Here is a 26,935-nt window from a genome sequence, read left to right as displayed (position 1 = left end):
TGTACTCACTTTTAGCTGGCATATATGAGCCTCCCTTATTTTATATTGTTCAGAAGGACACATAACTTGAGGATAGGATTTTGGGGGAATAAAGTAAGAGGAAAATACTCAGGAATTGGGTTTTCTATTTTTCCATTAAATTGATTTTTAGAATCAATTATTGTATTTTATAAATTCCAGTATAACTGAATGTTCTTTTATCCTTAGAAGCTTTGGTGACATATTGCTGAAAATGAAAGATGTCTGCAGATACATAAGTAATTATGATAATGAAGCTCATGCAAAGTACAAGACCCAAGTAGTATATTCTACAATGCTGGTCTTCTTCAAGAACGCATTCCAATATATCAGCAGCATCCAGCCTTCTCTTTTTCAGGGTGGGTTGAAATGTTGCCCTTCCTGTATCTATTTGGGCAGGTTTGCCAGAATTACTTTTGTATGAAGTCTAACTTAATAAGTGTTATTGGCATTTTGAAATGAAGCATTTGCACTATTCTATTTTCCACACTTACTACATACAAACTACACTTAAAATCTAATTATGATGTGAAATTATTGAACTGTTCTAACTAGTGATAACTGCACTATGTATTAGCATAATCCACCTTTTCTTCCTATGTGAGCCTTGGACATAAGGTCATGATCTGTGTGCATGTTTTCATAGTTTTCATAGTTCTTTTTGCCTTTCGAGAGCAGGAAAAATTTGCCAGAAGCTACCCTCTGCTATTATCAGGACTAACTGGGATTTGGAATTTTTCTATGGCAGCATTCCCTAATATGGAGCCTTTTAAGTATGTTTAAATATTTAATCAAAGAAACATATAGCATTGCTTACATTTTGATCATAAACATTTGTGGTGTTGTGATCATAAACATTTGTGGTATTAATAACTAATTTATGGAGAAGCATATATTACATAAACCAATAATAACAGGAAAAATAGAAGTAATTTTTTCATTTTACACCTAGGATCAAATGCTTCAAACCAAGTTCCATTGATTCTCATCGAGGATGTGTCCAATGTTTTTGGTGATACAGATATTGAACGTAGCAAACATGTTCACAAGAAACGGAAACTTGCTGAAGGGAGAGAGAAAACAATGGTGATTTTCTCCCCTGTTTTTTATAGAAATATTATGTAATTTGTTGTAGCATTTGAAACATTGCCCAAACATTTTCTTTCCAAAATACTGATATAGATTGATACACAAAATAAACTTGTCAAAGAGAAATTTTAAACTTTCAAGATACATTCTCAGTGTGTTTTCCTGTCTTTAGAAAATCTTATTCCGAGGCAAAAATAATCCCAACTGTTAACAGCAGTCTGGAGAATAGTTAAAACATTGTTTTTCTGGAAGGCCATTGGTGATTACTGTGTGTATTTTTAAATAAACCAGGAATTTTTGGTGCCAGAAATAAAATGTGTTCAACTCATTTGTGATTGGATATTATCTGTGAGTATGTATTGTAATATCATACTTGTATGTAAGTCCATCTGCAGATAAACTGACCCTCATTTTTTAACCAAAATATGAAAAATGGATAATCCATGGGATTACTGATGGGTCAGCCAATTATGAAAAATAAACATACATTTTGAGTGTTATCTTATTCAAGAGTCACACAATTTTATAGTATTGGTTAAAATTTTGAGGGATGGCTTATTTGAAGATGGACTTACATGTGGCAAGCAACTAAAGGAAGATCCATACCATTAATTTTGGTTATTACTTAAATTTTTACTATGGGTTATTTTTCTCTCAGAAAAATGCATGACTTTATAGTTTGGTTTGATCTGCTTGGATTTTTGTGTTTTGTCTTTGGAGTAGAGCTCTGATGATGAAGATCCTTCTGGGAAAGGCAAAAATAGGCTCATTACAATAAATGCGACAGATCTCCCAAATTCCGTTGAAGTACAAGAGAGCTTTAGATTGGCTAGAGAGAGCTGGGAACTTCTACATTCATTGGAATCATTGGATAAAGGTACTTTACTATAATATGAAAAAAATATTTAAGAGAGTTTGTTGTAATTGCCAATTCTTTATGTTGAATCTAGGTCTTAGATTGACAGGGAAGGAGGCATTATTAATTTTTCCTTGAATGAGACTTGCTGAAAATCTTAAATTAAAAATGAATAATTATTTTAATTATTATTAACACCTACACTGTTACATTTTTACTGGGTTGATGATGCACTGAACTTCAAAATAAATCTATTGCTGTTGGTTTCAGGAGCAACTGTTCCCTTTTTGATTATGTATCTATATGAAAATCAAATATTTTGATATTTCAAAGGAGCTAATGCAACTTGGGGCAGTTGTTTACGTTATCAGAAGCAGATATAACATGTTTATAATCAAATTTAAATTGATGAATCTTATGTCATTTTGTTTCAAAGACATTATTTTATATTTTAATCTACTTCACTTCAATTTACAGAATTTACAAGAATTTGTGTGTCTTGGAAGACAGATACCTGGCTTTGGTTGAGAATCTTCCTCACAGATATGATTATTTATCAGGTAAAAAGTGCAGGAGCAAACAGACCTACCTACAATCAATTCCTTAAGCCTTTGTCATAAGCATTTAGATCAAGGGTCCCAAATTCATCAGCTCCTGCCCTGGAGACAACGAGGGGCCAACCCTTGCCACCTTGGCTCTGACCCAGCCTGGCTGGACACCCCCCCTGGGGATGCACACGGGAGGCATTGAGCACACAAAGGCTGGCCTCCTGGGTGAAAGGGAAGCGGGGCAAAAAGGTCACCAGGGATGCCAGGCCCTGTGTGCTTGCCACCTGCACATGCATCCAGGGGGCAGGGCCAAGGTGAGAGGGGTGGCCCCTCACCGTCTCCAGGTGGGGACCACCCTACAGGCCAGTTCTAAGTCTGCCCGCATTCAAGCTTGGATGGCCACCACAAAGTTGTAGGTCAACACCTTGCTCACCACCAGCATCTCCATGACCTGCTCACTGGCCCAGCCTCACAACCTGTGAGTGCTTCCTTTTCACTGGGACTGGCCTTTGCATAGCAAAGCCACCGCCACTGGCAGCCTCCCCTTCCCTTCATCTCTTCCTTGGCAAGGAGGAAGGGAGGGAGGGAGGAAGGAAGGAAAGAGAAGGAGGGAGTCAGGGAAGGAGGGAGAAAGGAAGAAAAGAAGGAGGGAAGGATGTTGGAATGAGAGGGAGTGAGAGTCTGAGAGAAGTCCTGCCTTAGCACTTGGTTACCAGGAGCACTGCTGCCCTTTTGCCATCCCTTTGCCCCCTCATCCTGGCCTCTCCTGATGTTCTCCCATCTTATCTCTGAGGATGCTTTGGTTACAAAGCCAGGTCTCTTCACATTTATTTTTATTTTATTTTTATTAAATTTATATACCGCCCTACTCCCGAAGGACTCAGGCCGGTGAACACATAGATAAAACACATAGATTACAAAATTTAAAAGACAATATAAAACCACATTAAATAATTTGGCCTGGGGACAAATTAAAACACCCCCAATTCTTAAGACAAATTTAAAGTTTACAATTTAAAAAGTTAAAAGGGAAAAGTTAAAAGGGAAAAGTTAGGCCAGGCCGGCCTGTTGAAATAAAAAAGGCTTGAGGGCACGGCGGAAGGTGCGTAGATCCGGGATTCTCCGTATCTCTGGGGGAAGCTCATTCCAGATAGCAGGTGCCCCTACAGAGAAGGCTCTCCCCCTGGGGGCCGCCAGTCGACACTGTTTGGCCGACGGCACCTGGAGGAGCCCCTCTCTATGAGAGCATACTGGCCGGTGAGAGGCTACTGGTGGCAGCAGGCGGTCCCGTAAATATCCAGGTCCTAAGCCATGGAGCGCTCTAGAAGTGGTAAACAAAACCTTGAAGCACACCCAGAAGACCACCGGGAGCCAGTGCAGCTCGCGCAGGAGAGGTGTTACATGGGAACACCACATCGCTCCCATAACCACCTGCGCGGCCGCACTCTGCACATGGAGAGGGGGTGGGCCTCCCTGTGACCCATGCACTTTGCCCTCCTGCATCTACCATGAGCAACCTAGGTAAGAAGAGTGAGCACAGTAGAGCAGCCTCAAGGGGAGGGGGGAGGTAAGTGCAGCTGGGCGCCCTCTCAGGAAAACGGCTGGGCTGGGCTATGGGTTCCAAGTACTCCGAGAGCTCGAGGGCCAGGCTGTGTGCTGGCCCTCTGCTGCCCAGGGCTCCGGGCAGCCTGTGCTGCCGTCCGGGCGTCCTCCACATGGCCTGAGAGGGATTGCAAGGCTCCTCTGGTGGACTACGCTCTGGCGCTTGCCCTGGTGTCACTTTCCTCTACTGGAGATCTCTGGATAACCCCTTCCAGCCTTGCCTCGTCCCCCACAGGAGGCGGCTACTCCTGCTGCTGCATGTGGAAGTGTGAAGAAAGTTGGCAGGAAGCAGTTTTCTCCGAGTCCAATTTCTGCCTTGACACATCTCTGGAGAGAAGAAGGGGGTGGTGGGGGAGCTGCATGAGGGAAGGCTGCCCCAACAAGCCAGCATCCTTACCATACATGATTGGAAATGGGGATTCTCTTTTAAAAAGGGCCAGCCTCCCTCGTCAGTACCAGGGAGCTCTGCTCTCCTGCCTCTTGCTCTCCAGAGATCTGTCAAAGCAGAAGATGGACTCGAAGCAAACGGCTTCCTGCAAATTTTCTCTTCTCTGCTTCCACAAGCAGCAGCATCGTCTTTCACCTCAGTGTCTGGGAGGGGACACTGTACAAGGAAACGATAACAATGTCTGGAATTGGGAGAAGAATGTCTCCTTTGGTGTGCCATGTGCACGTATGCGGCTGCACACACACACCATTTCAAACTTGGAGACTTTTATCCACATCTGAGTTTATAAACTGCCAATCGTGCCTGGACTTCGGGAGAAGGCCTTCTTCCTCTGTGGATAAAAGCCCCCAAACTTGGAATGTGATGTGCATGCACATGCTTGGCTGCTGGCATTTTGGGGAGACGAGCAGTTTATGGAGCATCGAATTGTTCCAAGTTGAGTTAGCCATTGCGACTTATTCCATCCCAATCCAGCTGTCCTGAGTCAGCCGTGCCCAGTGAACAGCATCGAGATGGTCACTCCCATTCAGCCATGCCCACCTAGTCACAGCCCTTTGAGGGTAAGCATAATGCTGAAGCAGCCATCAATGAAATTGAGTTTGACACCCTAGCTCTAGATTTAACAATTGTCAATAAGCAAGACAAAAAAACCTGGATTGTGGATGTGGCAGTCACTGGAGACAGCAAAATAGAAGAGAGATAATTAGAGAAAGTCACAAAAATATAAAAACTTATAAATAAAAATTGAATGGCTCTGAAGAAAGCAAATGCAGTACCAATAGTAATAGGCACTTTGGAGATAACCCCAAAATAACTGAAGCACTATTTGAATACTATTGGCCTTGACAAAATCACCATCTGTCAATTACTAAAGGCAGCTTTACTCAGAACAGCTTACATTCAATATTGATATTTTTAATACCAGCACCATCAAACAATGTCTGCCTGTCTGAGGTCCTTGGGATGGAATTGATAAGTAGGTAAAAATGCCAAATTTAGTCTAAACAACTGACTGACTGTGCAGTGAGTGATAATATCCAGCCCTGAGTAACATTCACCAAATGGATTAGGAATGGGAATGCAGCTCTCTGGAGATTCAAAACAACCTATCATTTTTCAGCCATCTATTGATCTCCAGACATTTATCAATATTGATCATTTTGTAGAATCTTGATTTAAATGAATGATGACATGTTTTAACTAAACATTTTAAGTAATCTTACAATCTTCATAGCTCTATAAGAAAATTCCAAAGAAGAATGGAACAATACTTCATTGAGATAGACTAAAAACAGAATCTTGTAAATCTGCCTGTACTTGCCCTTCCCTCCCTATTATACTCCAGGAAATTGGAGATGGGGAGTTGGGGAGGGGGAGCCAGTCTGAGTTTCTTTCTAATACTGTCCAGTCTTCCTGGACTTCATGCTTGCTTTTGCACCAGTTATTGTTTTAAATGCTTCTGGATTTTTTGATTCCCTACAATTGAATGGATTATAGATAGAATAATAAGTAGCATTCCCTTCTTAAAAGATTTAATGAAGAAATATCTAAAGCATTTTGATGTTTTATATTAAAAAATATAAAATATTGGTAAATTATAAAACTGCTAATTCAAAATTTGCCTCCTTCATAAATTCATAAATTTAGTATGCTAAATTCAGACCTTTGAGCATATTTTTTTTTCTTAAAACTGGAGCATAAGTAGGACAATACTGTCAACTTTATAAGGTTCTTTTAAGATCTATAAAAAACTTGTGTGAAGCTAATTACTTGTGCAAGTGTATTATACAGCACCTGTCAGTATTAATATATTTACATCTGTATGAAAATTACTATCTAGAAATCATGGAACTTTTGTAAATTATTTGCATTGTAAAATGGAACATTTTTTTAGTGATTTGATTTTTATTCTTTTGAAAGGGTCAATATAAAAAAGCAATTGCCAGTTTACATCACTTAGCAGCTCTGCAAGGATCTCATTCTCCACAACAAATTATGGGGCAAGGATCACTAGAAAATCAACGACCTCTAATCCAGTTAGCGACTTGTCATTTTGCCCTTGGAGAATACCATGTAAGCCCTGCCTGCCTACCTGCCTGCCTGCTTTTTACTGCTAAATTTGGGATTTGTGAGAAATGCAGGTTACTGAGACTAGACAAAATCTTTACAATTACTTTAGCATATGAATTTGACTTTCAATTTGATTAGGATGAGTGAATACTACCGTGTATTCCTATCTTATAATTTTTTGAACCCTGAAATAAGCTCTTGGCCTTATTGTCATGCGCTCAAAAGCCCGATTGGGCTTATTATCAGGGGATGTCTTATTTTGGTGGAAACGGTATATACATTTATATATAGTTATCTGCTTTCTTTTCATGCAAGTTGAAGAATATACTGCACCAGTATAATGGATAATATTTACAATGATAGCCAATGTAGTGAGGTGACTAAGGTGTTGGACTGACACTATGGATTCAGAGACTAGTTCATCTTTGGCCATAGAAGTTCACTGGTGGACTTTGGACCAGTCATTCTCTTAACCAATTCTACCTTAAAATATTACTGTATTGTTGGATAAAGTAGCAGAAGGGAGGACTACATGTGCCATCTTCAGGTTCTACATGAAAATAGGAAATAGTTAACATAAACTATATGTATATTAATAAAGGAGAATATTTGTAGCTCGGTGTTGAAATGGGATCCTTAGTGCTCTCTGAGCTTGCTTGTTTTCTTGCATACGTTTCATTACCCTACCTAGGAAATATCAGTCTTAGAGATTCTTTGGTTGGGCTGTGTACTGATGGCTCTTTGGTAGTTTCTTGATTGGGGTATTGCTTACTTGATTGTTGGTCTGAAGTTAACCTTGGAGTTAATCTAGGCTGATCTGAGTCCTGATTACTAGAAAAAGTGCTGGAGTCTTTTTCTCTTTTGGGCTTTTGATTGTCTCATTTGCACAAATAGACAACTACAACTACAACTACCAGTACAGGGACATGGAATCAGCGTAGTACGCAAGTCAACTAAAGCCCTTGAAAACATCCTAAGCAAACTAAAAGAGACAACAAGCCCAGAAGAAAAAACAAGAGTTATCTACAGCAGACAATGTAAGAACTGCAACAACCACTATGTAGGACAAACAGCCAGAAGACTGGCAGAACATAGCCATGAACACCAACTGGCAGTCAGAAGACATGGTGAAAATTCTTTAATTTCAAAACATCTAGACAAATTTAACCATAGTTTTAATTGGGAAAATATAACAATCCTACACCAGGTCAAATCCAAAAATGCTGGGGAATTTCTAGAAGTCTGGCACTCTGACAAATCAGCCATCAATAGAGACATAGATATTAACAACATCTATAAACTATGCAAAAGAGACAATTAACCAGCCCAAAAGAGAAAAAGACTTCAGCACTTCTCCACTAGTAATCAGCACTCAGATCAGCATAGATTAACTTCAGATCAAGTAAGCAATAACCCAATCAAGAAACGGCCAAAGAGCCAAAGAATCTGTAAGACCGCTCCTACCCACACAGACAGGCAACACACCAGTATATAAACTGACAGAAAACAGCAGTCAGTGGCACTGATGATGTTACCTAGTTAGGGTAATGAAATTTTCTGCAAAAAAATAAGTAAGCTCAGAAGGCACCTAGGACCCCCTATATGTATATTATACAATTTATACACACACTCTCACACAAACAAACAAATTACATTAATTATATTTAGGCCCAGAAGCTGACTGGGTGACTTTGGGCCAGTAACTCTTAGAATCATCAATAAAGAATGGTTTGATTTGGGATGATAATTATGGTTACATCCACTCACCCACCTATCTACAAATATATGTGCTCCTAGAATTGTGCACCCGTTTCAGATCTTGCATTAAGTTCTCCCAGTTTTACCTATAAATCCCAAGTGATAGTTAATGAGATGTGCGTTTCAGTTCTATTTTTAAATCCTATTATTTAATCTTAAGAGAAAGACAAGTGATTGTGATTGCATATATTGGTTTTTCTTAGCAAACTTAATTTGCAGAAGAATCACACTGTATCCATTGCAGCTTAACAATTTGTAATTCAAGTTCTGTTGTAGTGCATTAGCTGAATCTGAATAGAGAGGCTGCCTAATTCACATACCATTTCATCCATAAATCTACTCAGTTTGTCTTAAGCAGCCTCAGTCTCTTTTGCAATGTATATATTTAGTAACACAACCTTTTAATTTAACAATAACAATTGAAGGTGGCTAAACAGTAATTCTTGTCTTTCAAAAATGAGCTTTCTTTAAGCAGCACTTTTGACATAAAAAATTCCAAATATTTCAGTATTTTCTCCCTGCTGAAAGGATTGAAGTTTATTTTGACCAAGATCAGCTGGAGTTTTCTTTGTGAGCAAAACTGGAAATGAAAACTGAAAGCCATATATTGGTTGCATAACCTATAATAGTAGTCTTCAGTGTTCACTCTTTAATATTATTACTACTGGCTTTCCCCCCACTTGATAGAAGTGGTGTCATAAAATTATTTTATAAATGTACTCTCTCATTCCTAAGAACAATATGGTAACACAATTGCTAGTTAATTTTCTTTGTTGTAATTTTTGATGTATAGACATTTCATATATATTGAAGCTCACCTTTTCTTTGTAGTTGACTTGTGAAAAAATTCTTGACTTAATGTGTTACATGACACTTCCCATACAAGAAGGAGCAAAAATACAAGAAGATCAGCCTATATTAAAGTCAAAATTCAGGAAAGGTAAATTATTACTTTATCTCCAAATTGTAGAAGAAGAAAAGAATAGGGAAATAAGTAAATTGGAGTTTTTAAAATTATTGATTTCTGAAAAAATATTGAAAACTGTAAAATCCTGAAAAGGCTATTGACAAAATGACAAAGAAAATATGCTATCCTTTAGGAAGAACTATGGGTAAAAGCAACTTACAGATTTTATATTAAAATAGTTTTGTGCTCTACTCCCAGAACTGGACAAAGGAGTGGATAATTTGGGGGAAAATAACAGACCATTAGAATTACCGGTGATAGTAAGAAAGGAATTATCTCTTATTAAGCCCCTTCCCTGGATTCTACTAACTTACTAGTGGCTTTCAGTAGGAGGAGATATATATGGTAGCATCTGGTCTAGGAGTAATTGCTCCCCCACCCCCACACTATACAGGTGAAAATAACCAAAAGTTGAGTAGTTTATCACAGTGTAAGGCAAATAAATTACATTACTATTCTTGGATGTAAAAATGATATATGAATACTTACCCAAATAAAGAATCATTTATGCCAAGAAATGTAATCTATTTAGCAGAGGAGTGTAAATTAAGGCATTCATACCTGGTTTCTGCTTAAACACCACCAGGAAAAGGAAGCCAAACATTATGCTATGTAGTCAGCCACTATCAAACTGCTCTTATTGTTGGGAGGGCTTTTTTCCTAACATTCAATTGGAATCTGACTTTCTATAACATAAACACACTTTATAGATATTAAAATGAATAAAAATTTAAGTCTGTCATACTTGCTTTTAATTCTATTTGCTTCTAATATTTTCAAAACTATTATTTTTCTAGTTTCAGAGCTGAAGCTTTGGCCATGCACCAGTAAAACTGTTATGCCTTACTGTCTCCGATTACTGTTAGCTTGTTTTAAGGTAATTTGTTCTATTTGTGGTGAAGTAAATTGTTACTGTAATAATTTTTTTGACATTTTCTTCCAATTTTTCATTCTGTTCGCAGTATCTATGTTAGCATATATTAATGCAGTGCTTATTAAGATACAAACAACTTGAAATCAGCTTAATTAAATCATTGATATCAAATAAACTATAAGTGAATTTTAAGAGAGTTAAACATGGTTACCCTGATTACTAGTTAGTAATGAAGTCACTGTCCTAATTGAAGTTTAAACAGTTTTCCAGTTAAACGCTGAAAAATAACAAACATTCTTATAGGAAAATGAACTACTAAGTAATCTCTAAAAAAGAAATACATTTCTATATATTTGGTGGGGGTCAATCTAAATAAATGTTCCTTGTAGTAAGTGCATCATTATTGAGAAGAATCTTTTCATAGCCATTTGTAGATCAAATTTGTAGGAGACTTATAAATACTGATAGCTTCTTTAGGAAAGGAAAGATAACTCAGTCATATAGCAGGATATTTCTGGGGCCTTCCAGCCGAATGTGAATTAAATGATTCCTTCACTGTTAAAGAATGTGGAAGGAAAAATGACCTTTCAATTCATGCTAATCCCAGGGGTGTCCCAACTCTCCTTGAAGTAAATCTCATTGTCCTCTCAACATTGAAGGTACTTTGTGAGGACTATTAACTAAAATAATCGACTATCAAGGTCATTTTATAAGCTGACTTCATATAAAAAAGAACACCGCTTGCGGGGGGGCGAAAGCCCTACTAAGCAGATATATACAGAAGGATGAAGGCTATTCCTTAACGCATTGTAAACCGCCCTGAGTCTCCGGAAAAAGGGCGGCATATAAATTGAATCAATCAATCAATCAATCAATCAATCAATCAATCTCAAATTTGTGAAATTTTATTGATTTGAATTGGCATCTTCATTTTTTAATATGAATCTTCAGTGTGTCATGTACATGACAAATGTTGGAGCAATTATTTTCTACATTAGGGAGGTATAACAGATTGGAAAAAATAAAGCTAATAATTTTTTTCAAAACATTGAGGGGATTGACTTCATGAGTAAAGCAATGGAATAATTATTTTTATTATAGGGATAAATTGTGTATTACTAGCTAACAGTGAGAACATTGCAGCATTAGTACTTTCAACTTCTCTAATGTTCATTTCATTATTGCATATTGTTATTCTCGTGGTAGGCAAGTTGACTGAGCTGATACTTGTACAGCCTGGAGCCCCACTGTGATTTCTAATTAATTAGTTGATGATTTCTAATGATTTCTAATTAATTAATTAGTACAGGTAGCAATTCTGGTATTGATTGTTACTGAACTTATTTGCCATCCATCTTGCTATCCTGTGACTCTGGATAGCCCATAATCTGATAAAACTATAGGATAAAAAATTAAAATTCAGGCTTCAGAGCATTCCATCAGCCGAGGGCCCAGGGGAGGGGAGGGGTGGTGGTGGCGGTTATTATTAACGAGGATCTGGGTCCGAGGGAGACCACTGTCCCTCAGATAGCCGGATGTGAGTCCCTCCTTGTGAGGTGGGGTCATGGGGTTCAGATGGGCTTGTTGCTTACGTACCTGGCTCCCTGCCGCGTGGCAATAGCCCTACCTGAGCTACTCGACGTGATAGCCACGGTGGCAGTAGATACACCCAGGCTTTTAGTCATAGGTGATTTCAACTTGCCATCCGCTGGTGAAACGTCTGAGGTGGCTCGGGAGTTCATGGCTTCCATGACGGCCATGGACCTGACCCAGTTGGTTCATGGCCCTACTCACAGGGGAGGTCACACTCTGGACCTGATTTTTGTCTCTGGCCAGTGGTTGAGTGGTCTTGTTATTGGGGATATAGACATGGAACCCTTGTCATGGACAGACCACTCACTCCTTCGCCTGGATCTTCGAACCGCTGCCCCCTGCCACAGGGAGGCGGATCGAATTAGATGGATCCGCCCCAGGCGCCTGATGGATCCTGAGAGGTTCCAGATGGAGCTTGGGCCATTTCCTGAGATTCTAGCACATGACTTGGCCGAGGACCTGGTAACCGCTTGGGATCGGGCGGCTGGTGGGGCCTTGGACCGAGTCGTGCCTTTGCGGTCTCTGACCCAGTGCCGATCCCGTGCGGCTCCTTGGTTCACTGAGGAGTTGAGGGAAATGAAGCGCTGGAAAAGACGCCTGGAGAGCGGTTGGAGGGCCAGTCTCGCTGAATCTGATCGAACACTGGTAAGGTCGCATATTAAGGCCTACCTAGTGGCGATAAAGACAGCAAAGTTTAATTACTTTTCCGCCTCTATTGCGTCATCAGGGAATCGTCCGGCCGCCCTGTTTAGGGTGACCCGCTCCCTGCTCCATCCGGGAGTGCGGGAGGATCCCTTGGAAGGCAGGGCGGAGGATTTTGGACAACACCTGTATGACAAAATCACTCAGATCCGGGGGGATTTGGACTCTGACTGGGTAGATCAGGGCAGAGTGACGAGGAATAGTCTTGAGAATGTTATCTGGGAGGAGTTTGACGCTGTGACTCCCGATGATGTGGACAGGATTTTGGGGAGACTTAGTGCGGCCATATGTTTACTGGACCCGTGTCCCTCCTGGTTGGTACTGGCTTCCCGGGAGGTTACACGAGGCTGGCTCCAGGGTGTTATCAACGCTTCGCTGAGTGAGGGCCACTTCCCCGCTGCCTTGAAAGAGGCGGTGGTGAGGCCTCTCCTCAAGAAGCCGTCCCTGGATCCGGCAATATTGGCCAACTACCGTCCTGTCTCCAACCTTCGCTTCATGGCGAAGGTTGTTGAGAGTGTGGTCGCGCGACAGTTCCCACAATTCCTGGAGGAAACATCTTATCTAGATCCGTCCCAGTCAGGTTTCAGGTCTGGGCACAGCACGGAAACGGCATTGGTTGCGTTGGTTGATGATCTCTGGAGGGCTCGGGACAGGGGCTGCTCCTCTGTTCTGGTCCTGTTAGATCTCTCAGCGGCTTTTGATACCATCGACCATGGTATCATGCTGCACCGGCTGGAAGAGTTGGGGGTGGGAGGCACCGTGTTGCGGTGGTTCTCCTCCTTTCTCTCCGACCAGTCGCAGTTTGTGTTGGCAGGGGGGCAGAGGTCGACCTCGAGGCCTCTCATCTGTGGAGTGCCGCAGGGATCGGTCCTCTCGCCCCTTCTGTTCAACATTTATGTAAAGCCGCTGGGCGAGATCATCCGTAGCTTTGGGGTGAGATACCATCAGTACGCTGATGACACCCAGCTGTACATCTCCACCCCAGGCCACCCCAATGATGCCCTTGAAGTGATGTCCCAGTGCCTGGAGGCCATGCGGATCTGGATGGGGAGGAACAGGCTCAAGCTCAACCCTTCCAAGACTGAGTGGCTGTGGCTCCCGGCACCCCGATATAGTCAGTTGACTCCATCACTGACTATTGGGGGCGAGTCTTTGGCCCCCACAGAAAGGGCTCGCAATCTGGGAGTCTTCCTGGATATGCAGCTGTCCTTGGAGGAACATCTCACAGCTGTAACTAAGGGGACCTTTTGTCAGGTTCGCCTGATTCGCCAGTTGCGGCCCTTTCTTGATCGGGATTCCCTGTGCACAGTCACTCATGCCCTCGTCACCTCTCGCCTTGACTACTGCAACGCTCTCTACATGGGGCTCCCCTTGAAGAGCACCCAGAGGCTCCAACTGGTCCAGAATGCAGCAGCGCAGGTAGTGATGGGAGCAGCATGGCGCTCCCATATAACACCGCTCCTGCGCGAGCTGCACTGGCTCCCAGTGGTCTTCCAGGTGCGCTTCAAGGTGTTGGTTATCACCTTTAAAGCGCTCCATGGCATCGGGCCTAGCTATCTTCGAGACCGCCTGCTGCTACCGATGACCTCCCATCGTCCCATGCGCTCCCACAGAGAGGGCCTCCTCAGGGTGCTATCAGCCAATCAGTGTAGGCTGGTGACTCCCAGGGGGAGGGCCTTCTCTATGGGGGCACCTACCCTCTGGAGTCAGTTGCCCCCAGAGATAAGGAGAATCCAAGACCTTAGTGCCTTCCTCCGTGCCCTTAAAACCCACTTTTTCCAGCAAGCCGGGCTGGCTTAAGAAGAAATTTTAAATGTTTTAATTGATTTGTATTTTTAATTTTGGGCCAAATTTATATATATTTTAATTGTTTTTAATATTTGTATTTCATGTTTTTTAATTCTGGATGTACACCGCCCTGAGTCCTCAGGGAGAAGGGCAGTATATAAATTTAAAAATAAAAAAAAATAGTAAAACAATGAAGCAATGAATACAATAAAATTAACAAGAAATAGCTAAGATAGTGGGGGGTTATGTTGAAGATGGAAGGGAGATCTTGTTAATTCAATGTCCTACTCCATGATGACACACCACTATCTCCAAGGCCAAGTGGCAAAGCAGGTTTTAAGATCTTTATAGGCCAAGAGTTGGGGATGGATCTCACCCCAAGAGGTATGATATTCCAGAGGGTAGACATTATGGCAGAAAAGACTCTTCTCCTGGATCTTGACAGCCAAAATTTCTTGGTTGTTAAGGTCTGCAGCATGCCCCTTCTGCTGGTTCAATGAGGCAAGAGTGAGATGGTTCCTCAGGTAACCCGGATTCATTCCATAAAGGGCTTTATACATAATAACCAACAATTTGAATTGGACCCAGAAACAAACTGTCAGCCAGTGCAGCTCACATAACAAAGCTGTTCCATGGGCCACCGTGGAGGTCTCAGAACTGTCCAAGCAGCTGCATTGTGTGCAAACTGTAGCTTCTGAATACTTTTCAAGGGAAGTCCAATGTAGAGCACATTGCAATACTCCAATACCACAATATACATTCATCAGCTGATATATATATATACCAAATTCTTCCTTAACACATGTATGTTAAAATAACATGTAAAGCTTACAGAATTATCTCTCGAGAAATATTCATCCAAGGATGGCTTCACTTCTATAACCATGTTGCAAAATGATAGAAAAGTTTTGCTATGTTTTGGGTAAAAGGATTTTATAAGAATTTTTTTTTTTAAATATCCTGAATAGATGTTCCAAGATTAAATTAATTCTTGTCACTTATACTATGTATGCTACCTGACCAAAGTCTGGAACTTACATATTTTTAATATTTATCTGCTTCTTAGCCCAATGTACAATCATTCTGTATTTAGGTAGTATATTTGTTTGCAGTACTTATTATTTGAACAGAGTGTAACAGATCCTCCCTTCTTCCAATTGTGCTGTGTTTCCAAACTTCATGATTACCACATGTCCATTTGCAGTGAGGAAACTCTTTTAAGCTCTACATAGAAAAACTTCCATAGTTCTAAGGATCCAGTTTACATAGTAGCCTTTGTAGGTAGGATTCTGCACGTGAAGACTCTTTTGCTATACATATTTAACATTTGAGGAAACTGCTGACCCAGTGTGAGTTGAAAGAAGATTCAGTTTTACCTCATGGTGAATACTAAACACAAACATATTAGACATAATATGGACATAATTGAGTCAGCCTCATTCTAAGCTCCATTTAGTTGTTTTGAGAACTGTAAACACTTGTTTTTCAGTATATTCCACCCTAATAACTAAAGCCCACAAATTTTATATCTTGTTTAGAATAGCATACTGGGAAAAGTGTGAATAATATTTTTGAATACTAAAAAGAATTCTTAGAAAAAATGAAACAATTTTAAATACATCTGTCCATTATGTATGTTTGTAACTTTCTGAGATGCTGTTTACATTGTTTGGTTTATTTTTTCCCTAACAGCTGAAAGCTTTCACAGACAATAGGGATGATATGGCATTGGGTCATGTGATTGTGTTGTTACAGCATGAGTGGCCAAGGGGTGAAAACTTATTCTTGAAAGCAGTTAATAAAATCTGCCAGCAAGCAAACTTCCAATATGAAAATTTTTTCAACTACATTACAAGTATCCTTTGTCTTATTGGACTAATATAGGAAATAAACAGTTTATTCAAAGAGACTATATTTTCCAGATTATTAAGAATACTGGAATCTACTGTTAAGAAATGTAAAATCTAATGGAATATTATACATAAGAGTTGAAACAAAAGTAAAAAGCAAATAAAAGAAGAGGACAATGGAATTTTGAGTGTGCTATAAGAAACATGAGTTCAGAAATATTGCTAGAATTAAAAAACATATTGAATCAATAGTAGACTGGTTAATGTAGTTTGTTTGGTTTGACTTAGAATAGAATGGAATAGAATTCTTTATTGGTCAAGTGTGATTGGACACACAAGGAATTTGTCTTTAGTGCATATGCTCTCAGTGTACATAAAAAGACAAAATACATTAATCAAGAATCATAAGGTACAACACTTAATGATAGTCATAGGGTACAAATAAGCAATCAAATCATACTAGGGAGCAATCAATATAAATATACAGTCAGGTCCAGAAATATTGGGACATCGACACAATTCTAACATCTTTGGCTCTATACACCACCACAATGGAGTTGGAATGAAACAAACACAATGTGCGTTAACTGCAGACTGTCAGCTTTAATTTGAGGGTATGTACATCCAACTCAGGTGAACGGTGTAGGACTTACAGCAGTTTGCATATGTGCCTCCCACTTGTTAAGGGGCCAAAAGTAATGGGACAATTGGCTTCTCAGCTGTTCCATGGCCAGGTGTGTGATATTCCCTCATTACCCCAATTACAATGCACAGATAAAAGGTCCAGAGTTCATTTCAAGTGTGCTATTTGCATTTGGAATCTGTTGCTGTCAACTCTCAAGATGAGATCCAAAGAGCTGTCGCTATCAGTGAAGCAAGCCATCATTAGGCTGAAGAAACAAAACAAACCCATCAGAAAGATAGCAAGAACATTAGGCATGGCCAAAACAACTGTTTGAAACGTTCTCAAAAAGAAGGAATGCACCGGTGAGCTCAGCAACACCAAAAGACCTGGGAGACCATGGAAAACAAGTGTGGTGGATGACCGAAGAATTCTTTCCCTGGTGAAGAAAACACCCTTCACAACAGTTGGCCAGATCAAGAACACTCTCCAGGAGGTAGGTGTATGTGTGTCAAAGTCAACAATCAAGAGAAGACTTCACCAGAGTGAATACAGAGGGTTCACCACAAGATGTAAACCATTGGTGAGCTTCAAAAACAGGAAGGCCAGATTAAACAACATCTAACAAAGCCTTCACAGTTCTGGAACAAGATCCTATGGACAGATGAGACCAAGATCAACTTGTACCAGAGTGATGGGAACAGAAAAGTATGGAGAAGGAAAGGAATTGCTCATGATCCTAAGCATATCACCTCATCAGTGAAGCATGGTGGTGGTAGTGTCATGGCGTGGGCATGTATGGCTGCCAATGGAACTGGTAGTCTTGTATTTATTGATGATGTGACTGCTGACAAAAGCAGCAGGATGAATTCTGAAGTGTTTTGGGCAATATTATCTGCTCACATTCAGCCAAATGCTGCAGAACTCATTGGACGGCACTTCACAGTGCAGATGGACAATGACCCAAAGCATACTGCAAAAGCAACCAAAGAGTTTTTGAAGGGACAGAAGTGGAATGTTATGCAATGGCCAAGTCAATCACCTGACCTGAATCCCATTGAGCATGGATTTCACTTGCTGAAGACAAAACTGAAGGGAAAATGCCCCAAGAACAAGCAGGAACTGAAGACAGTTGCAGTAGAGGCCTGGCAGAGCATCACCAGGGATGAAACCCAGCGTCTGGTGATGTCTATGCGTTCCAGACTTCAGGCTGTGATTGATTGCAAAGGATTTGCAACCAAGTATTAAGAAGGGAAAGTTTGATTTATGATTATTATTCTGTCCCATTACTTTTGGTCCCTTAACAAGTGGGAGGCACATATGCAAACTGCTGTAAGTCCTACACCGTTCACCTGAGTTGGATGTACATACCCTCAAATTAAAGCTGACAGTCTGCAATTAACGCACATTGTGTTTGTTTCATTCCAACTCCATTGTGGTGGTGTATAGAGCCAAAGATGTTAGAATTGTGTCGATGTCCCAATATTTCTGGACCTGACTAAATCATAAGGATGCAAGCAAGAAAGTTACAGTCACTTAACATTGTATGAACCAAATCATTGTGGTCTGTAAACCATAATTTAGGTCTTTTGTATTAGATGTGAACCTGACCAATTTTGTTTACTCAGGAAGCAGGATTAAAATAAACCACTATGAATGATGTTTGAACCCTTGTTATTCTATAGAAAGAACAAGCATATACTTTAAGATATGGTATGCTTTATCTGATACTAAGAACCTTTGTACAAGAGGCCCATGTATAATCATTTATGTTCCTAAGTAAGTTCTTTGGAATTCAAGGGGGTTTATTCCTAGATAAACATGAAGGATAGTTGTGTTAAGGATGTATCCTGTTGCAAGGATAAAACTGACCAAATTACAGTTAAATGAAGATATTATAATAAATTAATATACATCATATCTTGTTTGCGAACAAAATAAAGATAAAAACTTTAAAGACACCAGCAATGAGGAATAAAATTAGAGCAGAGTAGAGGAATCAGATATGGATCATAGTAATTTCTCTGTTTTCAAAAATACTTTCTTTTGGACCTGAACTTTTGTTTTAGATATTGATATGCTGGAAGAATTTGCCTATTTAAGAACACAAGAAGGAGGAAAAATTCATTTGGAATTATTGCCAAATCAGGGAATGCTAATAAAGTAAGAAAATATTTTTCCCAATTTTAAAAGTTTGTGAACTTACTCTAAGTGCTGCTATACTTTATTTGTTAAGCCTAAACTGATGTTAAAACATTATGGTATTTATGAAACATTCAGATAAATGTTAGGGTTGTTTCTGAGTATATCTTACATATTCAGAAGATTGCTATGTAGAAATATTGTTTTTGATTGAGTAAGCTTTATAGCCATAGTAAAGTTGATGTGGCATTAAATATTGTATCTTAATTTGGGCTGTAAAAATAGCTAATCTGGAATGGATGTAATTTTCACAAAGGGATAGCTTTGATATATTGGATTAAAGTGATAAAAAATATATATAAATACATAATTGAAAATGATAGATATTTAAGATTCTCAGATGAAAGTTCTAACATGATAAATTCATAATTGAATCAATAGCATGTTATAAATATCTCAGGGTAATATGTTTTACCAATTTTGTTTCCTTAACTAAAAATAGAGAAATATTATTGGAAAAAAAGAGAGAATATTATGGTGACAATTCAGAGATATCCAGGTTTGATATGTTTTATATGAACTGTGATATTTTGGAATAATGAGACAGTGATAAATGTCTTGGCTTCTAAGTATTTTCTCTTGATAAATATAGCTTTGCTCTGCTCTTGTTTGTATTCCATTGAGCTGCAATTTAATTCATGATGTTGGTTATTATTTTTAAAGACTTGCATAGCACAGGGCCTGGATACCTGAGAGACTGCTGGTTTCCAATGGTTTTTGCCTGCTCAGTATGTTCACTTCAGGTCTTCTCCATTAAAATTGCCATCTTGTGGGACCTAGGAAGCATGTCTTCTTTGATGCAGCTCCCACATTTTGAAACAGCTTTTCCCCACCATAAGGATGGTGCCCTCTCTTCTAGGGTTTCAGAAAACTTTCCTGCTTTGGTCTCAGGTCTGAGGTAGATGTTTATTATTCGTCCAACGATTCCTGTTTTGTCTTGTTGATCTTGGTTTTTATTAGATTATTTTTACCTGGGCTCTCAGATTTAACATTTTACCTGTTTTTAGTTTTTTTTTTCTAGTTTTATACATTGCCCAGAATCTACTGGGTTGTGTGCCCAATAAATTTAAATGAAATAAACTATTGAATGCTTATTATAGCAGAGAATCAGCCAGATTCTGGCTTGATTTTCAAAGTGTGATAAAAATATTTTCCTCTGCAAAAGGATGTTGACTTGTTAGCGAGGTTAAATTAATTGAAAAATTCATACAGGACTCCTGCCTTAATGGAGGTTCACATCTCACAAGTACATTGGTTACTAGTTTGCTTCTGGATTTAATTGAAGGTACTGGTAATGATTTATTAACTCCTGCATGGCATAGGGATGGATTATTTGTAGGATTGCCTCTCATCTATCACAACTATCATGAGATCTGGTGGGAAAGAGAGGTTGAAGGTTGCTGCCCATAAAGGAATGTCATCTGATGTGACTCAGGAGGAGAGCCTCAGCCATCATTCTTTCTTAAGTTGAATTGGCCCTGACTTTGTTGGCCTTCTAGAAGAGTGAAGGAATGGATTTGCCATCTGGTCTGGGGAGCCAGTAACATACATATGGAGCCTGCAAAATAACTGTATTGTTATGGAAATTGAATGCTCTTTCCTACAAATTATTGAGAATGGGATGGTTTATGGTTTTTTGTTTTTTTTAAAATTTGATTTATATGCCGCCCTTCTCTGAAGATTCAGGGCGGCTTACAATGTGCTCAGCAATAGCCTTCATCCTTTTGTATATTTATACAAAGTCAGCTTATTGCCCCCACAAACTGGGTCCTCATTTCACCTACCTTAGAAAGGATGGAAGGCTGAGTCAACCTTGAGCCTTGGCGAGATTCGAACCCTGCAGTAATTGCAGGCAGCTGGTCTTAATAACCAGCTTAATAACAGGGTGCCTTAAACCCCTGTACTACCAAGGCTCTTTATTGTTTTAACTTTTTAAAATATTTTTAATGACTTTGGTTATGCTTTGGTTATTTTGTCATATTGTATTGTATTATTCTACTGTATTGTATTTTATCAGTTTTAGGCCCACTACTCTTCAAGATTTTCCTAAACAATTTAGATGAAAGAATAGAAGGGGAATTCATCAAATTTGCAGATGACACTAAGCTGGTAGGAACACCAACACCCCAGAAGATAGGCTCAAGAATCAAAAGGATTTTGACAGACTTGAACACTGGGCCCTATCTAAAAAAGTGAAATTCAATGTAGAAAAAAAAGTAAGATTTTACACTTACACAAGAAAAACTAACTGTACAGGTACAGACTAGGTTAAACTTGGCTCAATCTTGGGAGTCCAAGTGGACAGTCACCTAAATATAAGTGAACTGTGTATGGCAGCAGCCAAAAAAGCCTATGCAGTCCTAGGAGGCATTAATAGAGGGATATAATCAAGATCACGGTTTGTGGGGGCAATAAGCTGACTTTGTATACAAAGAACACCGCTTGGGGAGGGGCGAAAGCCCTACTAAGCAGGTATATACAAAAGTATGAAGGCAATTGCTTAATGCATTGTAAGCCGCCCTGAGTCTCCGGAAAAGGGCGGCATATAAATCGAACCAATAAATAAATAAATAAATCATTTGAAGTATTAGTACAACTTTACAAAACCTTAGAAGGACTAGGGATGATATATAGGGTTTTTTAAAATTCAGAATCATAGAGTTGGAAGGGACCTTGGAGGTCTTCTAATCCAGCCCTCTGCTCAAGCAAGAGACCCTATTCCATTTTAATCAATCAATCAATCAATCAATCAATCATTTCAGACAAGCAGCTATCCTGTCTCTTCATAAAAGCCTCCAGTGAGGGAGCACCCACAACTTCTGAAGGCAAGCTTAATTGTTCTCACTGTTAGGAAATTTCTTGTTAGCTTTAGGTTGCTTCTCTCCTTCATTAGTTTCCATTCATTATTTCTTGCCTTGCCTTCTAGTGCTTTGGGAAATAGTTTCACCCCCCTCTTTTTTGTGGCAGCCCCTCAAATATTGGAATACTGTTATCATGTCATCTCTAGTCCTTCTTTTATCTAAACTAGTCATATTCAATACCTGAAACCGTTCTTCATCTGTTTTAGTCTCTTGGGCCCTAATAATCTCTGTTGCTCTTTTCTGCATTGTTTCCAAAGTCTCAACATCTTTTTTACAATGTGGTGACAAAAACTGGATGCAGTATTACAGAGGTCTTACTAAGATTTTATAAAGCGATACTAATACTTCTTGTGAAATGTGAAATATCACATTGGCATAAATATTCAGACCCTTTGCAACAACACTTGAAATTTAGTTCCAGTGCCTCCCATTTCTCTTGATGGTTGCTGACATGTTTCTATACCTTGATTGGAGTCAACCTGTGGTAAATCAAATTGATTGGATATGATTTGGAAAGGCACACACCTCTCTATGGAAGGGTTCACACCTGACAATGCATACTGTAAGAGAGCAAAAGCCATGAAGTCAAAGGAACTGCCTACAAAGCTCAGAGACAGGATTATTGCAGGCACAGAACTGGGGAACGCTACAATAAAATTTCTGCTGCACTGAAGATTCCTAAGAGTGGCCTCCGTAATTCTCAAATGGAAGAAGTTTGGCAAAACCAGGACTCTTCCAAGAGTTGGTCACCCTGTCAAATGAATAATCAGGGGAGATGGGCCTTAGTAAGAGAGGTGATCAAAAACTCGATGGTCACTGACTGAGCTCCAGAGATCCTGTGTGGAGATGGGACAGAGTTCCTCTCCTCAATGCCAAACATATGAAAGCCCACTTGGAGTTTGCAAAAAAGCACCTGAAGGACTCTGAAACTGTCAGGAATGAGATTCTCTGATCTAATGAAACTATGATTCAACTGTTTGGCATCAATTCTAAATGTTATGTCTAGAGGAAACCAGGCACCACTCATCATCTACCCAATATCATCCCAACAGTGAAGCATGGTGGTGGCAGCATCATGGTGTGGGAATGTTTCTCAGCAGCAGGGACTAGGAGACTGGTCAGAGCTGAAAAAGCTGAATGGAGCAAAATACAGGGATATCCTCAATGAAAACCTGTTCCACAGCGCTCAGGACCTCAGACTGGGCCGAAGGTTCACTTTCCAATATGACAACGATCCCAAGACAATCCAGGAGTGGTTTAGGGACAACTCTGTGAATGTCCTAGAATGGCCCAACTGGAGCCCTGACTTGAGGGAGGGAGGGACTGGAGGGACCTGAAAATGGCTGTCCACTAATGGTTGCCATCCAACCTGGCTGAGCTTGAGAGGATTTGCAAGGAAGAATGTCAAAAAATCCCCCAATCCATGTGTGCAAAGCTTGTTGTATCATACCTAAATAGAGTTGAGGCTGTAATTGCTGTCAAAGGTGCTTCAACAAAGTACTGAGTGAAGGGTCTGAATACTTATGCCAATGTGATATTTCAGTTTTTTCTTTTTAATACAGTGGGGCAAAAAAGTATTTAGTCAGCCACCAATTGTCCAAGTTCTCCCACTTAAAAAGATGAGAGAGCCTGTAATTGTCATCATAGGTAGACCTCAACTATGAGAGACAAAATGAGAAAACAAATCCAGACAGTCACATTGTCTGATTTGGAAAGAATTTATTTGCAAATTATGGTGGAAAATAAGTATTTAGTCAATATCAAAAGTTCATCTCAATACTTTACCGTATTTTCCAGCGTATAAGACGACTGGGCGTATAAGACGACCCCCGACTTTTCCTGTTAAAATATAGGGTTTGGGCTATACTCGCCATATAAGACTACCCCTCTTCCAACGCACACCAAATAAAAATTAAAAAACATGAACTGGCTCACCCACAATGTAAAAGCAGCTGTGCTAGACCCAAAATGGCCCCTGCAACAAGCAGGAACCTCACACAGCCACAAAAAGCCCCCCCCCCAAAAAACTTTCACACTTTACATACACACAGCACAACACAACTGGCTCACCCACAATGTAAAAGCAGCTGTGCTAGACCCAAAATGGCCCCTGCAACAAGCAGGAACCTCACACAGCCACAAAAAGGCCAAAAACCCAACTTTCACACTTTACACACACAAAATTCCACATACAGCTTTGTGAGATTTTGTGTGTTTGTGTAGTTAGAGTGAAACACTACAGAAACACACTAAATCTCAGAAAGCTGCAGAAATATTATTTTATTTTATTTTATTTTATTTTTATTTTTATATGAAAGCTAAATTTAAAACTTCCTAAACTTTAAATGGCTAGGTCTAAAAAAGAACAATTAAAAAAAAACCCAATTAACTATTTTTTTAAAGCTCCCAAAGGGGAAAAAAACTTACCCAATAGAACAGGGGTCTCCAACCTTGACAACTTTAAGACTTGTAGACTTCAACTCCCAGAATTCCTCAGCCAGCTTTGCTTTGCTGGCTGAGGAATTCTGGGAGTTGAAGTCCACAACTCCCTGCCTGTTTGATTGCAGGCAGGGAGTTGCTTGCTGATGGAATGGATTCAGGCAAGTGAAGCAAGGCAAACGTTGCGACTAGCAGCTGAGGTAAGCAAGCTGGAGGGGGAAAACTTTTCCTTTTACATGGCTCTGGTGATCCCAGCTGAGTTGCCTGATTAGCAGGCAACTCAGCTGGGATGGTCAGAGCTTGGCTCATCAGAGCCTTTCGGGCTGGGCTGCCTGGTTACAGGAGAACGACACCCGGCATATAAAATGACTCCCGACTTTTGAGAAGATTTTCATGTGTTTAAAAGTCGTCTTATACGCCAGAAAATATAGTATATATCCTTTGTTGGCAATGACAGAGGTCAAACGTTTTCTGTAAGTCTTCACAAGGTTGGCACACATTGTTGCTGGTATGTTGGCCCATTCCTCCATGCAGATCTCCTCTAGAGCAGTGATGTTTTGGGGCTGTCGCTGGGCAACACGGACTTTCAATTCCCTCCAAAGGTTTTCTATGGGGTTGAGATCTGGAGACTGGCTAGGCCACTCCAGGACCTTGAAATGCTTCTTACGAAGCCACTCCTTTGTTGCCTGGGGGGGGGGGTGTTTGGGATCATTGTCATGCTGAAAGACCCAGCCACGTTTCATCTTCAATGCCCTTGCTGATGGAAGGAGGTTTGCACTCAAAATCTCACGATACATGGCCCCATTCATTCTTTCCTGTATACGAATCAGTCGTCCTGGTCCCTTTGCAGAGAAACAGCCCCAAAGCATGATGTTGCCACCCCCATGCTTCACAGTAGGTATGGTGTTCTTTGGATGCAACTCAGCATTCTCTCTCCTCCAAACACGACGAGTTGTGTTTCTACCAAACAGTTCTATTTTGGTTTCATCTGACCATATGACATTCTCCCAATCCTCTTCTGGATCATCCAAATGCTCTCTAGCAAACTTCAGATGGGCCCGGACATGTACTGGCTTAAGCAGGGGGACACGTCTGGCAGTGCAGGATCTGAGTCCCTGGTGGCGTAGTGTGTTACTTATGGTAGCCTTTGTTACGTTGGTCCCAGCTCTCTGCAGGTAATTCACTAGGTCCCCTGTGTGGTTCTGGGATTTTTGCTCACCGTTCTTGTGATCATTTTGACCCCATGGGGTGAGATCTTGCGTGGAGCCCCAGATCGAGGGAGATTATCAGTGGTCTTGTATGTCTTCCATTTTCTAATTATTGGTCCCACAGTTGATTTCTTCACACCAAGCTGCTTGCCTATTGCAGATTCAGTCTTCCCAGCCTGGTGCAGGTCTACAATTTTGTTTTTGGTGTCCTTCGACAGCTCTTTGGTCTTCACCATAGTGGAGTTTGGAATGTGACTTGTGGACAGGTGTCTTTTATACTGATAACAAGTTCAAACAGTTGCCATTAATACAGGTAATGAGTGGAGGACAGAGGAGCCTCTTAAAGAAGAAGCTACAGGTCTGTGAGAGCCAGAAATCTTGCTTGTTTGTAGGTGACCAAATACTTATTTTCCACCATAATTTGCAAATAAATTCTTTCCAAATCAGACAATGTGATTGTCTGGATTTGTTTTCTCATTTTGTCTCTCATAGTTGAGGTCTACCTATGATGTCAATTATAGGCCTCTCTCATCTTTTAAAGTGGGAGAATTTGGACAATTGGTGGCTGACTAAATACTTTTTTGCCCCACTGTAAATTTACAGACATTTCTAAAATTCTGTTTTCACTTTGTTGTTATAGGGTACCAAGTGTAGATTAATGAGAAAAAATTAATTTCAAAAACTGTAGAATCAGCATAACAAAATTGACAAAAGTGAAGGGCGGTCTGAATACTTTCTGAATGCATTGTAGTACATCACATGTAGGATATAGCTTTGTATCTGTGATTTCACACCGGAATCACAGAACTGGAACATATTATCACCATTACAAAGTCCTACATTATGGTAGCTAACCTGGTGTCTTCCAGATGTGTTGTGCTGCAGTTTCCACATTCTTTCATTATTTATCTTGCTACCTATGGTTACTTATGGTAGAACTTTTAATTGAAAACATTTGCATAGTAGATGTTTTAGCAGCCTGGAAAAAGCTTGTTCGCTTCAGTGGAGATGAATTTTCTATCCATGTAGATTATCTGTTGGGCTTCCAAAATGACAGGAATTGGGAAGCTTGAGCAGTGGAAATGTGTTTTCAATCCAAAAACTATTTTGCTCATACTGCAAGGACATGTTCATAGATTATTTTTTATAATTAGCTAAAGTTTATTGTGGTCATAGACTATAAGCAAAGGAAAGTACAAAAAGAAACTCAGGTCGCAAGAAGGAAGCTAAAGTCCACCAGTATCCACTAGGCTTGCTACATTATGAATTTCTCTGACATATATTATGCAAAGTGAGAAATCCGCAAGGAAAATAATGGTGATATCATTCTGATTTGAGACTTACTCTTATTTTTATGGATATGAGGGACCCTGATATTCCTGAATCTCTTATCTGTTACTGGATTCATGCTGACATTCATATCCAGTGAGGTCCCAATTC

The 26,935-nt window shown here is 40.0% G+C and overlaps 1 protein-coding gene across 7 annotated transcripts in view; it reads left to right on the top strand.

Annotated features, from left to right (window-relative positions):
• The window catches only part of INTS10 (integrator complex subunit 10), a 51,363-nt gene that overhangs the window by 15,607 nt on the left and 8,821 nt on the right, over positions 1-26,935 (top strand). For 4 of the 7 annotated variants that reach the window (XM_034416078.3, XM_034416075.3, XM_087892226.1 and 1 more), the window contains 9 exons: positions 208-377; positions 971-1,104; positions 1,831-1,984; positions 2,441-2,523; positions 6,482-6,634; positions 9,221-9,329; positions 10,154-10,233; positions 16,006-16,168; positions 18,855-18,948. In XM_034416078.3, the coding sequence (XP_034271969.1) occupies positions 208-377; positions 971-1,104; positions 1,831-1,984; positions 2,441-2,523; positions 6,482-6,634; positions 9,221-9,329; positions 10,154-10,233; positions 16,006-16,168; positions 18,855-18,948 (1,140 nt within the window). The remainder of the gene's footprint in view (positions 1-207; positions 378-970; positions 1,105-1,830; positions 1,985-2,440; positions 2,524-6,481; positions 6,635-9,220; positions 9,330-10,153; positions 10,234-16,005; positions 16,169-18,854; positions 18,949-26,935) is intronic. The other 3 variants (XM_087892224.1, XM_087892225.1, XM_087892227.1) reach the window with 1 other exon arrangement.

The sequence above is a fragment of the Pantherophis guttatus genome, chromosome 4, assembly GCF_059756535.1.
Source record: "Pantherophis guttatus breed Tessera chromosome 4, ASM5975653v1, whole genome shotgun sequence".
Lineage (NCBI taxonomy): Eukaryota > Metazoa > Chordata > Lepidosauria > Squamata > Colubridae > Pantherophis > Pantherophis guttatus.
The sequence above is the reverse complement of the archived record's forward strand: the minus strand, read 5'-3'. Positions and strand labels throughout refer to the sequence as shown.